The sequence below is a fragment of the Coptis chinensis genome, chromosome 9 (genome assembly GCF_015680905.1).
Source record: "Coptis chinensis isolate HL-2020 chromosome 9, ASM1568090v1, whole genome shotgun sequence".
Taxonomy (NCBI): domain Eukaryota; kingdom Viridiplantae; phylum Streptophyta; class Magnoliopsida; order Ranunculales; family Ranunculaceae; genus Coptis; species Coptis chinensis.
Genome location: NC_141464.1, coordinates 75377736 through 75395133, shown reverse-complemented (window position 1 = coordinate 75395133; position 17398 = coordinate 75377736). Strand labels below are relative to the sequence as shown.

Genomic DNA, 17398 nt, shown 5'->3' with positions numbered 1-17398 from the left:
CCGATTCAAAAGTTGACTTTCTGTTCCAAGACTTTTTGAAGTTTCTTCATTCGCTTCTTCCTTTTTTAATTTCTCTGAGCATTACAATTCACAATGCTGTTTCACTCTCTGGTTGGTTATCTAAAAGAAGTCTTAAATGAATTTGATACATGTAAAAAACGAAAACATTCTCAGGTCAGAACACAGAAGAATAACAGGTAATGGGTTTTCATTGATTAGCCTAGTGACTTGTTCCAAAACATGCAAGAAAGCAACCACTGGTGCCACTTCAGATTCCTGGTAGTTCAAGTATAAATGTGAGCTCATGTTGCTTGGCATTTTTAGTTAGAGCCAAAGAATTTGGAGATCAATCATAGTTGGAGGAGTTGGAGGCACTAGTCCAGGGAATCACTACTCAGATGAAAAACAGTCCAAAGTGATCAACGTTAATTGGCATGGTCCTACTTGGTTGAAAATCAATACTGTTGCGGCTCAAAAGTGGCCATTCTTCTTGCCTTAGGGGTGTGCAACGTTTTGCAAGTGTATTATGGCCTGAATGTGATTCCAAATGGATTTTCATCAAATCATCTCACATCTGCAACACAAGTCATCTGCAACAGGACAGCAGTCTATTTCCCATTTCGATGTAACAAAAAAATTGACACACCTCTCAGATCAAATTTCGCATATAAATTTACTTGGAACAAAGAACAATGCTTCGTAAATTGATAGACAAATATCATAATGAGGAAGACTATCCTTTACTCTAGAACATATCATATATACTACTTGGAACAAGAACAATGCTTAGTAAATTTCCTGAATAGTTCTGCCGCATGTCGAGCAACAGTGTGTGTAGCGCCATGCTGAAAACTTAAAGCTATCCAAGCGTCTGACCTGAATATTTGGAGCAATCCTGTGAACACCAAAATCTGTCCACCAGGCGAGGGAGGCACAAAGCACCGCACTTTAAACACTTCATTTCCTAGCCATAACTTGTATCACGCCCAATTTGTAAACCTCTAACCATAGATTGTAGATCTCATCTGTAACTTTGAAAATATCCTATCGAAAAAAAAAGTACACTTTGAAGACGATGTTCAGGTAAAAACATCTACTCATCTACATTCATTTTCACTTCATTGCAAACCGTCCTATTCATATCCATATCTCAGGCTCTACGTTTGAAAACTAAGTTACCAAAATACTCCAACCGGCGACCACGACTCTAATTGACTAGACGGTGGGGTCTTACTTCCTCGTATATGGTGAGTGCTTGTTCCATAACATAAGCTTGAGACATTAAGTTTGCTCTTTCCTCAAAAGATGGATGTACATGATCTCCTTTTTTCAAATCAGGATAAATTGAACTGATTTTCCTAAAATATTCTGGTGCTACTCGAGGATTATATCCTGCTGAAGCCATCAATAGTAGCCCAATGTAATCTGCTTCCAATTCTTGCTTATGATGACTTGATAACATTCTTGGGTATTCAAAGATATGTCGAGCTACAACATGCGCAACTTCATGGCCAATGATTGTTGCCACGTAACCATCGGTATACGCTTCTAGCGTTCCTCTAAAAATAAAAATAGTTCCACCAGCCATAGTGAATGCATAAATCGATAATTCATCCACTACTAATATATTCCAATTAAATTCATCATAATGATTAAACCCCGAAGCATTACTATTTGGATTACGCTTCACCTCTCTTTCTAATCCTTGAATAATATTTTTCAGTATCAACTTTGCCCTCACACTTTGAGGATCCTTCTCATCTAAGAGTTTTCCTTTATATTTAGTCTTTTTCTTTTCCACACAAGAATTTGCTACTAGTTTCTCCTTCATAGGGGAACAAACAACGAAATGTTTCCGATTTGTATACGGAACATTTTCAATACGTCCACCATGATAATATAGACCACCAATCCAAGAAGCAACCGCAATCCCAGAAGCAACCGCAATCCCAGAAGCAACTATAGAATAATCAGACAAGTAATATCTTTGAAAACTAGTAGTGGAATAATAGTCTTACCATGAAGTTGAGTAGTTGAATTAGTGAGATTGTGAAATGAGGTGATTCCAAGCTTTGCTCTCCTGTACCAACTCATCGTTCTGATGTTTAAAACTTGTTTTGGAAATATGTTTGTGGAGTTGGAGTTGGAGTTGGTGAGAGGGTGTTTTTGTGCCGGGATTGAGTCTGAAAAGTGAAAAGTGAAAAGTGAAACAGGTCTTGGAGATGATGAATCAGCAAAAGGTCCCTAAGAAACAATGTTTGAGGAGGACCCAAACTGGACCTTGGTCAAGTAATAGTTTTGGGCTGTGAACGTATAACCTGGTTATAATGTTAACTTTTTTGTATAGTGAATAATTAGATGTACATCTCTACTAGCATATCCTATAATGATAGTGGCAACTTAAATTTAACAAGATATTTTTTTTACGCATAATACCCCCAAATGAATAATTAAATCAAACACTTAAATACTATTAAGAATGACTATTTAGTCTTTTTACACCCCTATAAATTCTTATTACCAATATTGTCCTTCAATTAAAGTGTTGTTTAACACTGTTTAATAAGGGTAATAGGTCATTTCATGAGGTGGTTAATTAAAAAAACTAAATCCACGCCATTTTTAATTGTACGCTACACAATAAATACCCACTTAATATTAATTACCATAAATACACAAAGCCCTTTCATTTTCCATCTCCCTCTCAATCTCCACTCTACTCTCTCCCACTTTCTTTTGCAAACAGTAAAAGATAGCCAAATGAAAAAATTCATATTTTCTTCTGCTCTTGAAGTTTAATTCATACTTCTCCTCATTTTTGTTTTCTGATTTCTCTATTTTTTCATTTGTTAGGTACAACTACAAAAGCTCAACTCTTACTTGAAGCTGCTTCCAATGGAAATCTACGGCGTCTCAAGAGTAACAGCTTCACTATTAACTTCTCTACATTTGTGTTTCTCGACTTATGGTATTAACTTATAACCGATTTTTTTTTTTGGGTAGATTTGGTTGCGGAACTTGATGTTGGAAAGGGAATAGCGGCAACAGTTGCCAGTATTAAGAATCCAAAAGGCGAATCGGCTCTTCATCTTGGTGCTGCAGAGAGAAACGGTGATATTTGCAAGTACTTGGTTGGGACTTTTAGGGAGAATTGAGATTTTGGTGTGAAATATATTTGTGAATTGGATTGGTTTCGAAGTTGGGTTTCGTCATGGCGGCTGTTGATGTAATGAAATATGCTCACAACCCTGTTTACCAATCATTATAATGCAATCAATCTATGTTCGATTTGGGACTGTGCAGAAGCCATTCCTTATTAATTTATTGGTTTTGCAGCCATTGTAGTGATATCTCCTCTTTTTATTGAAAAGGGAGGGATTTTTGACAATGAAAACCGAAGAGTAGCCTGAAGAGTTGAATTAGTTTTAACCTGAGGATGAAGAAGCTAAGAATGTTGTCATAGATTTGCTGGATTGGCATGTGTGTCCTCTTTTCTTTGCAAGTTTAGTGATTTTAATTACCTAATGCAATCAATCTATGCTCGATTTCGAACTGTGCAAAAGCCATTCCTTATTTATGTTCAAAATTCCCTAAATGCAGTGTATTAGTAATTTGTGTAAATTATTGTTTATGGTCAACTGTCATTGTTCCCCTCATAGTCATCCGCACAAAAGTTATGCATGTTTTTAATTCATCCCATAGTCATCTGCGCACAACATTGTGAACTTTTCTGTTCAGCCAAGAAGAAATATTGTTTTTAACTAATATGGGCTTGTGTCGTGTGATGATCATGTTATATTTATTTTGATGCCTATTATGTTAAATAGCTAACCAATGGTCCTCATCGGCGTTGATAACAATGTTAGAGGAGATTTTGTATATCTCTCTCATAGTTAATTATGCGTGGTCAATCAATGGGTACTATTTTCAGCAGGATTTTACTTGTGTGTAGTTTTGGGATTTGCAATTTTTTCCTTGCTGTTCAGTCCTTTTTCTTCATGGGCAGCAGTAGAAAAGCCCCAAAAACTGAACAGTCTATTCCTTGATTCAGTGCCCCAATTGAATGTGTCTCCATTGACTCCTTTTGTAGTGATTTACTGATTTTACACTAAATGAAACGTTGCCCGATGACGCTATTTCCCAATCTGCTCTCTTTATCTTTCTATCTTCTCTAATTTCTTCTATCTCTCAATGTCTCTTTTCTTTCTTAGTTTTGTTTTCTTCCTCACAAAGACCCAAAAAAAATTTACTTGCTCCGTTTCTCTAACACTTCATGATGCAATGTACTAAAACCCGCCCACCACAAGACACATCAGAACCATGTTAACTCATGCTTACGAGGGAGCCCTCCATCCTCATTGTTGTTAGATGTATTTCCTAAGAACTCCTTGGTAAAGCGATGTGTTAACGTTCATTTCTTACAAGTAGTCATGTACGTAGTGTGTCGAACTTCAACTTTTTTTTTTTTTATGTTATATAAAGTAGTCTTTAAATGGTGTTGTTTAGTGCTTACTGTCATATTGCTTTTCACTGTATTATTGCTTTATAGACTGCGCACTTCATATACAACCAAGTTATTTTCCATTTGCCAGCGTTTGGAAATGGCTGGGACCAGAGGCCATCCAAATTTGCTTTCTATTAGTGATAATAGTGTGCGCCAACAACAATAACAGGCTTAGAGAATTAGAGAAAGAGAGAGGCAAAGAAATTTGACTTCGGTACAGATAGCCCACCGAAGGGAGCATATCCAAAGGAATTATTATCAACGAGTCCAAAACCAAATAAATGAACAACTTGCTTCTCAGAGAGAACGCATGCATGTGGCATGGCGCTCACCTCGATTGATTCCTACTGATGAATTGTTGGACTCCAACAGTCTAACCGCTCATAGGCGCCGCCAAGCTAGGAATATTTCCAGCCAAATGGTTCATGCAAGTCAACATTCACAGCGAAGACGCCTGACTCCTATAAGGCAACGAGCCCGAAACTTAGGCAATCAAGAATTGGGTTGTATTGATGCAACATCACTTCCATCAGAAAGTGGAAGCAATGATGGTAAATCTAAAACCCCTAGAATTATTTTGTGACTAATACCACTCTAGTTTATTCCTCAATGAGACAAATTATTCCATGCAGATCGCATTATCGATTGAATAAATTTGTCCGTTCGTATCGCATCTCCTATTTTGTCTTATTTTTGGGAAATAGGTCGATTGTCTCAACTTTTCAATCCCAACATACCCAAAAGTATTTCCAGGAGGACCTGTATGTCAATTTACAATGTTTTGTGTTCCTGTTCCTCAGCTCTATTTGACACTAAATTTCTTAGGATTTTAATCCTTTAGTGCATTCTGCTTTTGGAGTTAAGCGGGAAGCCTGCTTATCCTGTTTTTGACCAAGGTCAAGATCATGACTTTGCGGAGGATTGTGGTTCCGAGGTAACTTTGTAGTCAAATACATTAGGCTTTGCTGTGTGAACATAATAAAGTGAATACTTATATCATAAAATGAGGAAATTCTGGACGCTGGTCATAATTATCCCTCCCACATGTAGCCATGTAGGTCACGCCTAATTTTGTGTATGTACTACATTCTTTTAGTTACATTGCGCCCAAATGTGTGAAAGCAATTTAATCGAAGCTTCGATTAGGTGGATCTGTATTTCATATCATAAACTATGATATTGGTAAACAGAAGGCTGAAAATGTATATCATAAACTTGTTGGATTACTTTAATCCTACATCTTTAACATGGTAATCTAGTATTGATCAAAAAAATAATTAAAAGAAAAATACCTTCAAAGCCGCTGAAATTGGAGATTGACAGTAAATAGAAAATTTCCAAAGCTGAATCCAAATCACGTAGTCTTCAGCCTTCTAGTAGTATTCACCACACAACACACTACAAAACACTTTTGTTTTTCTCCTACTTTTAGTTGTACTTTTTCTGGAAATACTAATGGTCACTTTCTCTAAAAATCATTCTCTTATATAGAGAAACTTTGAGAATACGTAGATGTGTGTAGTGGGATCCACTTAGGATTCCAAGTCTTATCTTAAGAAGACAAGTCCTTGTAAGGAAAGGACTTTCTTGAAAGTTCCAAGGGCCTTATTGTAAATATGGATTTGTTAATGGGCACTTTTCATATTAAAGAGATATATATTAAAAGGGTTTTAATATATGAAGTACAAGTACTTGTCAATGGTAGGAAAGGACTTTCTTGAAAGTTCCAAGGGCCTTATTGTAAATATGGATTTGTTAATGGGCACTTTCCATATTAAAGAGATATATATTAAAGGGTTTTAATATATGAAGTACAATCTTTTGTATGACAAGGACTTGTCTTCTTAAGATAAGACTTGGAATCCTAAGTGGATCCCACACACACATACACTTACATTATTCTCAAAGTTTCTCTATATAAAGAGAATAACTTTTTTGGAGAAAGGACCATTAGTCTTTTTCAGAAAAAAGCACAACTAAAAGTAAGGAGAAAAGCAAAAGTGTTTTGTGGTGTGTTGTGTGGTGAATAATACTAGAAGGCTGAAGACTACGTGATTTGGATTCAGCTTTGGAAAATTTCTATTTACTGTCAATCTCCAATTTCGGCGGCTTTGAATGTATTTTTCTTTTAATTATTTTTTTGATCAATACTAAATTAGCATGTTAAAGATGTAGGATTAAAGTAATCCAATACAAGTACTTGTACTTGATATATTAAAACCCTTTTAATATATATCTCTTTAATATGGAAAGTGCCCATTAACAAATCCATATTTACAATAAGGCCCTTGGAACTTTCAAAAAAGTATTTTCCTACCATTAATTATATCTAAGTCCCTCCACCTATCTTGTATTCACAATTAGACCATTGGGAATTTGTTCTTCACTGTTACACCCATGTCTAATTGACCCAATTTGACATTTAACATCAATTGAGCATTAAGAAACTATTTCTTATACCGGCCGGGTTTGAGCTCAATTAGTTATGTCACAATTTCCTAATACATAACTCCGTAGAGTGGTGGATCCTTTATTAGAATTCGTGATTCAAGACGTCCTACATTTATTACCCAAAACGTTAAGTATAGTCTATGAATAGACATTACTTTTTAATGTCTCAAAGTAATAAATTTGAGACACAATGAATTTTCACAATTCCTCAAGTCTAGGGATTAATTGGTAGAGTGAGATTTGCACACTAACCTTAACAGTGAATTTATAGTGTGTTCTCACTTTGATCCCTCAGTGTCAGTCATGTGACTACACCAATATACAAACTTAGAGTCATACTCAAATGATTGAGATATCATCATCCTATCATATAGCAGTTATGTATATTACTGGTCTTTATAAGTGAAGCGTCGACTTCACCCCTAAGCGTAGTATTCTAGGTAAATAGATACAATCAAATCTCCCATACATGACTCTTCTTCATATGCTTGATTGTTATAATTCTATTACCTATGGAACTTATGGTTTCATCATATGATATTAGTTCATCCATATGCATAATAATAAGATTCATGTATTTAATTAAACATCATCATGTATAATCAATAAACGTTCATTGGCTTTGTAAAGGCCAAATATCCCAACAATCTCCCACTGGCCTTCAAAGCCATTTAGCAACTACTCTAAGACCTATATTATCCATGTGACTCTCAAAAGGATGAATAGGCAAAGCTTTAGTAAAAGGGTCTGCAAGATTCAAATTTGTAGGAATCTTTGTAAGCGTAATATCACCACACCGCACAATTTCACATATCAAATGATACTTACGGCTCCACATTCTTTGACCTCTTATGATACCTAGGCTCTTTAGATCGAACTCTTGCACCACTATTGTCACAAAACAATGTTATTGGAATCATTAGCGAGGTACTACTCCTAATTCCATCAAAACTTCTTAAACGTGATTTGCCTCTTTTGTCGCTTCTCCACCAAGTGTAAATACATATCCGGATGTAGACTTTCTTGAGTCCTTATCATTTGAAAGTCCAAGTCGGTATAGCCAATAGGCATAAGGTCGGAATTACCATATACCAACATATAGTCTTTGGTCCTCCTAAGATATTTTAGGATATGATTGACCGCTTGATCCGATTGATCCGAACTGGATCACTCGGTATCCGACCATCCAACTGCAAAGCAAATGTCCGGGTCTAGTACACAACATGGCGTACATCAAACTTCCTACTGCCGAAGCATAAGGACATGCATGCATTTTCTTCTTTTCCTCAGGTGTTTTAGGACACTGATCCTTGGAAAGAGAAATTCCATGTCTAAAAGGCATTAAGCCTTTCTTGGAATCTTGCATAGCAAACTTGACCAATAACTTATCAACATAAGTCGACTGGGACAATCCTAACATCCTATTCTTGCGATCTCGCAAAAGCTTGATCCCTAGGATGTAGCTTGCATCACCTAAATCTTTCATTTCAAAGTGATTAGATAACCAGATTTTCACCATAGACAATTTTCCTACATCATTCCCAATGAGTAGTATATCATCTACATATAAGACCAAAAACATAACAGTTTTACCCTCAACCTTCTTGTAAACACAAGGTTCTTCCTCACATTGATCAAAACCAAACGATTTGATTGCTTGATCAAAGCATACATTCCAACTCCTTGAAGCTTGTTTAAGGCCATAAATCAAATTCTTTAGCTTGCATACTCTATGCTCTTGTCTAGGAACTATAAAGCCTTCAGGTTGGACCATATAAATATCCTCCTTGATTGTACCATTCAAAAAGGCGGTCTTTACATCCATCTGCCAAATCTCATAGTCATAATGAGTAGCAATCGAAAGAAGGACTCTAATGGACTTAAGCATAGCCACTGGCGAAAAAGTTTCCTCATAATCGATACCCTCTTTTTGAGTAAATCCTTTCGCCACTAGTCTCGCTTTAAAAGTTTCTACCTTTCTATCGGCTCCTCTTTTCCTTTTGAATAACCATTTATTCTTAATAGGCTTAATATTTGGTAGAGGATCTACAAGTTCCCAGACATTGTTGGAATACATGGACTCCATTTCCGATCTCATTGCTTCAAGCCATTTTCTTGAATCAATGTCAGAAATTGCTTCTTCGTAGTTCATAGGATCTACATCCTGATCATCTGATATAACAGAGAAAGTTTCCCCTAATAGGGTTAACTTTTCTGGAGGTCTAATTGCCCTCCCACTACGACGAAGTACTGGAGTAGGTTCAGGTAAACTCGGAACTTCATTTGGAAGGCTTTCATCTAAACTAGGAGTTAATTCAGATTGAACATTGCGGGAGTATCTGGGTCATTTCTTCAATGACCATTTCACTACGAGGTTTTCGTTTCACAATATAATCTTCCTCGAGATACTTCACATTTGTACTCACAAACACTGTTTGTTCTCTTGGATTATAAAATAAACCACCTCGAGTTCCTTTTGGATACCCTATAAACATACATGCAGTTCTTGATTCTAACTTGTCGGTCTTTCCTTTGAGTACATCAGTACAGGACAACCCCATACATGTATGTGGTGTAAACTAGGCTTTTCGCTGGACCATAACTCCACTAGGAGTTTTAGGAACTGACTTAGAAGGAACCAAATACAAAATATATATCGTTGTTTCTAAGGTGTATCCCCAAAAGATATAGGTAGAGTTGAATAACTCATCATGGACCGAACCATATCCAATAAGGTTCGTTTTCTTCTTTTCGTAAAACCCCATTTCATTTGTGGAGTTCTTGGTGCACTTAATTGAGACAAAATCCCATTTTGCATTAAGTACTCTTTGAACTCATCTGAGAGGTATTCACCACCTTGATCTGATCGAAGTGTTTTAATTGGTTTATCAGTTTGCTTTTCAGCTTCTGCTTTGAATTCTTTGAACTTTTCAAAAAATTCAGACTTTTTGTGCATCAAATACACATAACCATACCTTGAATAATCATCAGTAAAAGTGATAAAATATTCAAAGTTACCTCTTGCTTTCACATTAATGGGTCCACATACATCGGTATGTACTAACTCTAATAACTTTGTGGCTCTTGATCCTTTAGCTTTAAAGGATCTCTTAGTCATCTTTCCTTCTAAACAAGACTCACAAGTTCTAAAGAGAGTGAACTTAAAACTCCATCTTTCACCAACCTGTCAATCCTGTTTAGATTGATATGACCAAGTCTTAAATGCCATAAGTATGTTGGATTAAAAGAAGTTGACTTCCTCTTTTGAGGCAAGACCTTTGATGAATTACCAACAACAGTATCATTTATTTCTAGCATAGGAGAAAGTATATAGAGACCATTTTCTAAAGTACCAGAGGCAATAAACTTTCCATTTAGTCCGATTACAACCTTTGAATCAAAGCGAAGTGGAATATCGACTTATTAAGTGCGAAAACAGAAACCAAATTTCTCCTTATCTCTCGGAACATAGTAAATGATCTTCTAAAACCAACATTTTCTCACCTAATGCTAAACAATAAACTCCCTATCGATTTGCGACAACCTTTGCCTTTGTACCTAGTGTCAAGTACACCTCTCCTTCATTCAACCTTCTTGTTTCCTAAAACCCATGTAATATATTATAAACGTGGTTAGTGGCCCCTGAGTCCACACACCAGGTGTCAGAAGGAAAAACCAACAAATTGGTTTCAAGAATAAAGGATTGCATACATTTTTATCTATTTGTTTAAAAAGCAGATACTCCCCACGGTTCTGGCTTTCCAATGACCAAGCTTTTCACAATAGTAACAATTACCCTTTGTTTTAGCCCAACTTTCAAAGAATTAAGATAGATGCTAAGGGATTGAGAATAGATAGTGACATATCCGGAACATTTACATATACACAAAAATTATTATAATGCATTTAATATTGGTTTGGGAATTTAATAAACCAATTTTCCGCTTATATAATAAAAAATACAACACCCTCCATATTGTATCAATAAGACAAATATAAGCAATAGAAACCTAATACTTATGAATAATCTCTTTATCAGTAGAGGCATCAAAATTATTCAACTTAATCAAAGCGAAGTTCTTCTAGACCCATCAATTTTACATACATATAATATGATTTTCATTATTATTACTTTTGCTACTAAAACATAATTGCACAAACCGTGGGTTGTCAACTATGTTTTAGCCAAGTGTACCATCATCATAATTCATTAATATAACTGCGAGATAATGAATCCGTAAGGGAAAACACTCTCACTAGCCATACATGAATTTTTCTTCTCAAGAATAGACAATAGGCAAAAATATTTTAGCATGCAATTAATTTATCCGTAGGGATCATATTAATCATATCTATAAATATAATTCTTATTGAATTGATAACTTGTGTAGAAGAAGGATTTAATTCGTAAATTAAATGCCTTTACCACTTGCTTTATATAGACTGAGGGTATTAGTGCTTAAAAGTCAACACTTTATACATATACTATATGTCCCACAGAACCAACAACCAAGTCAAAAGTAACTGTTCAAAAAAAATTGTCATGCATGCATATACCATAGTACAACACATAACATGCATCTCATGAACCATGCATTCCTTTAAGAATGTAGTGCATTCCTTTAAGAATGTAGTAGAACATGTGGTCCATATTTCATAAAGTGATTTCTGTCTTATATGCAAAGATAAAGATGTTCCCATTCTTTTTTTACAGCAGGTTTCGAAAAAAAATCTCATTCTTCACATGCTTATGCTATAAAAAATATGAATTAAAAGCACCTATTGTCTTACATCAAAGAACTTTATACAAAGCATCTTATGTAAATAATATTTTATAGGATAAAACCGATACTGTAAAAACCTTCAATATACGCATGTAACCGAAATCAACATATCATAGCCAGAAAAAAAAAACAATCAATATATGTTAACCTCCAAATAAAACATGTGATCATATTAATTAAATAATAAACCACGACTATAACCCATATACAGCTTTATCATATTTTTTTTTATTATAGTATGTACTAATAGTTAAAAAAAAATTGAACCTTTATTACTTAGAACATGCAGATCTAAAATTACCATGTATCTTATATAAAATTTTCAGATTTGATTATTCTTTTTAAAAACAAATCAAAAATAGATAATAGCATGACCCGCTCCGATACCAATTGTTGGATTACTTTAATCCTACATCTTTAACATGCTAATCTAGTATTGATCAAAAAAATAATTAAAAGAAAAATACCTTCAAAGCCGCCGAAATTGGAGATTGACAGTAAATAGAAACTTTCCAAAGCTGAATCCAAATCACGTAGTCTTCAGCCTTCTAGTAGTATTCACCACACAACACACCACAAAACACTTTTACTTTTCTCCTACTTTTAGTTGTACTTTTTCTGGAAAGACTAATGGTCTATTTCTCTAAAAAGTCATTCTCTTATATAGAGAAATTTTGAGAATACGTAGATGTGTGTGTAGTGGAATCCACTTAGGATTCCAAGTCTTATCTTAAGAAGACAAGTCCTTGTCATACAAGTACTTGTACTTCATATATTAAAACCCTTTTAATATATATCTCTTTAATATGGAAAGTGCCAATTAACAAATCCATATTTACAATAAGGCCCTTAGAACTTTCAAGAAAGTCCTTTCTTACCATTAATTATATCTAAGTCCCTCCACCTATCTTGTATTCACAATTAGACCATTGGGAATTTGTTCTTCACTGTCACACCCATGTCTAATTGACCCAATTTGACATTTAACATCAATTGAGCATTAAGAAACTATTTCTTATACCGGCCGGGTTTGAGCTCAATTAGTTATGTCACAATTTCCTAATACATAACTCCGTAGAGTGGTGGATCCTTTATTAGAATTCGTGATTCAAGACGTCCTACATTTATTACCCAAAACGTTAAGTCTAGTCTATGAATAGACATTACTTTTTAACGTCTCAAAGTAATAAATTTGAGACACAATGAATTTTCACAATTCCTCAAGTCTAGGGATTAATTGGTAGAGTGAGATTTGCACACTAACCTTAACAGTGAATTTATAGTGTGTTCTCACTTTGATCCCCTCAGTGTCAGTCATGTGACTACACCAATATATAAACTTAGAGTCATACTCAAATGATTGAGATATCATCATCCTATCATATAGCAGTTATGTATATTACAGTCTTATAAGTGAAGTGTCCGACTTCACCTCTAACTGTGAGTATTCTAGGTAAATAGATACAATCAAATCTCCCGCACATGACTCTTCATATGTTTGATTGTTCTAATTCTATTACCTACGGAACTTATGGTTTCATCATATGATACTAGTTCACCCATATACATAATAATAAGATTCATGTATTTAATTAAACATCATCATCTATAATCAATAAACGTTCATTGGCTTTGTAAAGGCCAAATATCCCAACAAAACTAAGATATTGGTAAACAGAAGGCTGAAAATGTCAATAAGTATTTTCTTATTACTGCGAAATTCTTTGAAGATCGATTGAAGTAGACTTTTTCAGTATCAGTGTTTGTCAAGATGTTATGCGCGACTGTACTTGGTGTGACCAAACAACTGGAAGGCATTATAGGACCAAGACCTTATGCGTCCTCTGTATATTTTAATCTATATACTTGTAAGGATTTTTAAGTGTTACTTCATAAGTTTCTGACATATATATGTATTCCGTCATTTTTAACTCTTCCTTTGTTTCTTCATCATTCACAGAGGTACCATCTCCCGATGAAGTGGAGGTTTATTTGGTTCTACAAGATTGTCTTTGATTGCGAGAAAATTATGTGTTCAGGGAAGAGGTTGCTCCTTGGGACAAAGAAGTCATAACTGATCCAAGCACACCAAAGCCTGGTCCAAATCCATTTTCATACTCCTCTAAGCCAAAAACTGACGTGAGTTTATACTTTTGAAAGTTGAATGCTACTACAGCTGGCGATTTTGTATTTCCATTTCTTCAATACTCCCCTCTTCTGCTTAGTAACTAAAGACTGAAAGCATGACTTGGTAATTGCTGTGGGGATGCATCAATTATTTAATTTCTTTTCAAATTTAACTGTCCTTTATTTATTTCCACTTAAATATTATCCCTTTCCTTTTCGTTCACAACATTATTTTTGGATAGAAGATGGAGTTGTTCAAGTTTATGCAAACAAAGTGTTAGAGTTATCCCTCACATGAGGAGAAAATGAGTTTAGTTTGCGTGGAGAAGCTTGAGTGTGCACGCGCTCCTATTGGTCTTGCTCCAGGTGCGCCCACGCCTATGCCATGAACAACCTCCAGTGTTTTTAGGGCGCGCGCGCTCGACTTTGGCCTTGCCCAAGACGCGCCTTCGCCCATGCTTATTTTGGTCAGGATTTCTATTTTTGCAAAACCGCGAGTTTGCAATATAAGGTTTGGGTTTTTGGCAAAACCTAACACATGCTGAGACACGAAAATACACAGCAGACAGAGAGGAAACCCAATCTTGAAAGCAATTAATCAAGATTGAGAGAGAACTTTTACAGAGAAACAACCCTGTAAAGAGAGAGGAGTGATCTAGTAAGGTGAGAGACTGAAAGGAGTGATTGTAATCTTTCTTCCCACTTTATAAAAGGATTAGCTCTTGTGGAAGTAGGCACCATTGGCCAAACCACGGTATATCTTTGTGTTGTGGTATGTTTTTACTGCTTTACATTATTATCTGTTGTTAATAGTTGTTTAGTGAGTTGGGCATGTTAGTTTGGTTGTAGGAAATATTTAAATTGTTGTCTGGAGTTGCTATTGATCCTAGTACAAGTTATCTGTGTAGTGGGAAATTGATTGATATCGGATTAAACCCCAACAAGTGGTATCAGAGCCTTGATTAGATTAGCCTAGGGTGTTATCCAAATCTTGGTCGGAAGGTGTTTGATAAAACTCCTGAGAGAAGATTTGAGTTTAAATAACTTGTGGAGATAGACCATTATGTGAACACTCGCATGACGAGTCTGAATAGGAATAACTACACCATTTAGAAAGTCAAGATGGAAGACTTGCTTTATTGTAAGGACTTGGCACAACCCATTGAGAATGGAGGAGAAAGACTGGAATCGGTTGCTGCGGCTGAATGGAGCAAGCTTGACAGAATAGCAATTTGGTACATTCGACAGTGGATTGACGACAGTGTATTTCACCATGTATCCCAAAAGACTACACAGTTATTTATACTTATGAAAAAGGTGAGTGCGTTAAATCCTCGGTACTTAGCGTGACCACTAAATTGCTAAGACTGATTCCCAGCGTTGTCTCTCATCCTCCAGATGACAATATTGATCCTAAAATCATAAATGGAGCTCTACATTGAATGATTAACGATAAAGACTACAAGAGCCTAAATGGGGTTTCGCCGCATTGTTCAAATTACGTAGTGATATTCAACATGGACAGAGAGGAATTTTGCACATTGCCATACCCAGGAAGCCAATGTAGCTTGACGGGAAGACCCTATTTAATCGGACTCTTAGAAATGGAAGGGCATTTATCTTTTGATAACTCAGTCTTTCGAGGTGGTACTAGACATATGGATCCTAGAGGACAGCATAGAGCAGGTTTGGGGCAAAAGGCATGTCATCCACATTGCTCCAGTAACGAGTTTATGCAGTAAGGTCTGTGGAAGTTGAGGTACTCCCTGAAAAGAAGCTAAGGTGGAAGCCAATAGGCATACAAGTATACGGCGACAATATGTTATTGCGTGTGAATTACGGAAACTTGTTTCTTTACAATCTAAGGTTGGGTACATTTGAAGAGTTGAACAGTGGCATGTTAGATCAAGTACTCAAGTATCCGCAGTCACTCACATCAATAGCCTGGTCTCCTTTAATCCTTTAATATAAATGAATAGATAACTTTATCTCCTTCGCATACTGTACCAATCTTAGGCGAGTTATTCTTTTTCGTTGGCTTAAGAAAATCTAACCTACAGAGCACATCGTATGTCCTATAAAATAAATATCTCAATACACTTAAAGGTGACCTAATTAACCTCTACTTAAATTTCTGGTGATAACTTGTCTAAGGAAGAGCAAACTGTTCAGAGTTCATACAAAACTTAATACATGGAACCTTGTTCAAACCAACACTAATTAACAAAGTGGCACACTGTATGTTAGTCTATTATGAAAGTAAACTGCATTCAGTAACAACAATTATTTATCGTTAACGACTCAAGTAGAACCTTATAGGCTCCCGAAGGGTTTGAATTGGAACAGGACAACCAAACATTCCGAATTCTACTACGTAAACACAAAACGCCTAAAATAACACAAAGTATAAAAGATACTCCTGGAACACTTCAGGACACTCTGAGCACCTACATGGAAAAACTCTGTAACCTTCAAGGTTAACTTCTATACTTCAACCCATGGCTTTGAATTGCTGAGCATAATCGTGTAATGTAACAGACCTTTGTATAACGCAAGGACGGGCTGTTGAGAACAAGCTATGAAAACTTAAAACGTTGACTTCTAAACCTTTTATCCAGCAACCTGTGTTCCATTACAACATAAGAATTTCAAAAAACATGCGGGCACAGGGAATTTTCATCAATGTTGTTAGCTATACAAATGTGATGTAATCAATCTGATGTTGATAAGTGCCCTTATCAACACCACCTGGAATAAAAATTGGAGAATGAACGAAGAAAAAATTTGAACACCAAGACAAGGCATTGTTAACAAATATTTCAAATTGTGACAAAAAAAACTCAAAAAAACCTCTGTTTCCATCCTTATATATGCATAAAGTTATTTCAGTAATGCTTACAAGAAAACTCATCTTCAACAATGTCTGTCTTCGCATCTGCAAGTAGACCTCTCATATTCTGAGCCTAGAATGGACTCTAATAGACATAGGAAAATTAGTTCATGTAAACCAATTCTAGCAAAACCAGTTATCGTGACACCTAAAACCTCATTAACTACAACAGTTCATTTAGTACATACTAAGTCTCTTTGGGTAAGTTTGGAGATAGGAACTATTCACAGACCACAAAAACTAAACGCCAAAGGTTTTATAGAACACTAGAAGACAATAGGAGGAATTACCCAATGGGAACTCAATGCAGGTTGCCAAATCTTTATGTGAATCTTCTATTCTTCTTACATCGCTTCACGGTTAGGGTGGATGCAATTTAAGACTCTGGCAACACGGTAATTCCAAAGCTTTATAGAAAATCAGGCAATTGGACGTTATCAACTTACCATTGAATGATTCTGCCTTTACCGTAGAACAGCTAAGAATAACAACCAAGTAGAAAGTAATTTGTCTAAACTTATTATATCGATCAGTTGTATCAAGCGTATTAAGATTGTAAGAATAAACACCAAAAAATTTATTATGTATTTTATCAAACAAGTAACATACAGAAAACAAGAGTTTATACAAACAAAATCGAAT

At 35.5% G+C, this 17398-nt stretch overlaps 1 protein-coding gene across 1 annotated transcript; it reads right to left on the bottom strand.

The window, feature by feature from the left end:
- Positions 1-651: 651 nt before the first annotated feature.
- LOC147478078 (mitochondrial metalloendopeptidase OMA1-like) lies at positions 652-2359 on the bottom strand. Its single transcript, XM_086584798.1, has 2 exons — positions 2019-2359; positions 652-1959 (listed from the first exon to the last, which is right to left on the bottom strand). Exons 1-2 carry the CDS (start codon positions 2092-2094, stop codon positions 1208-1210), a joined length of 828 nt encoding a protein of 275 aa, XP_086440924.1. The 5' UTR covers positions 2095-2359; the 3' UTR covers positions 652-1207.
- Positions 2360-17398: the final 15039 nt, after the last annotated feature.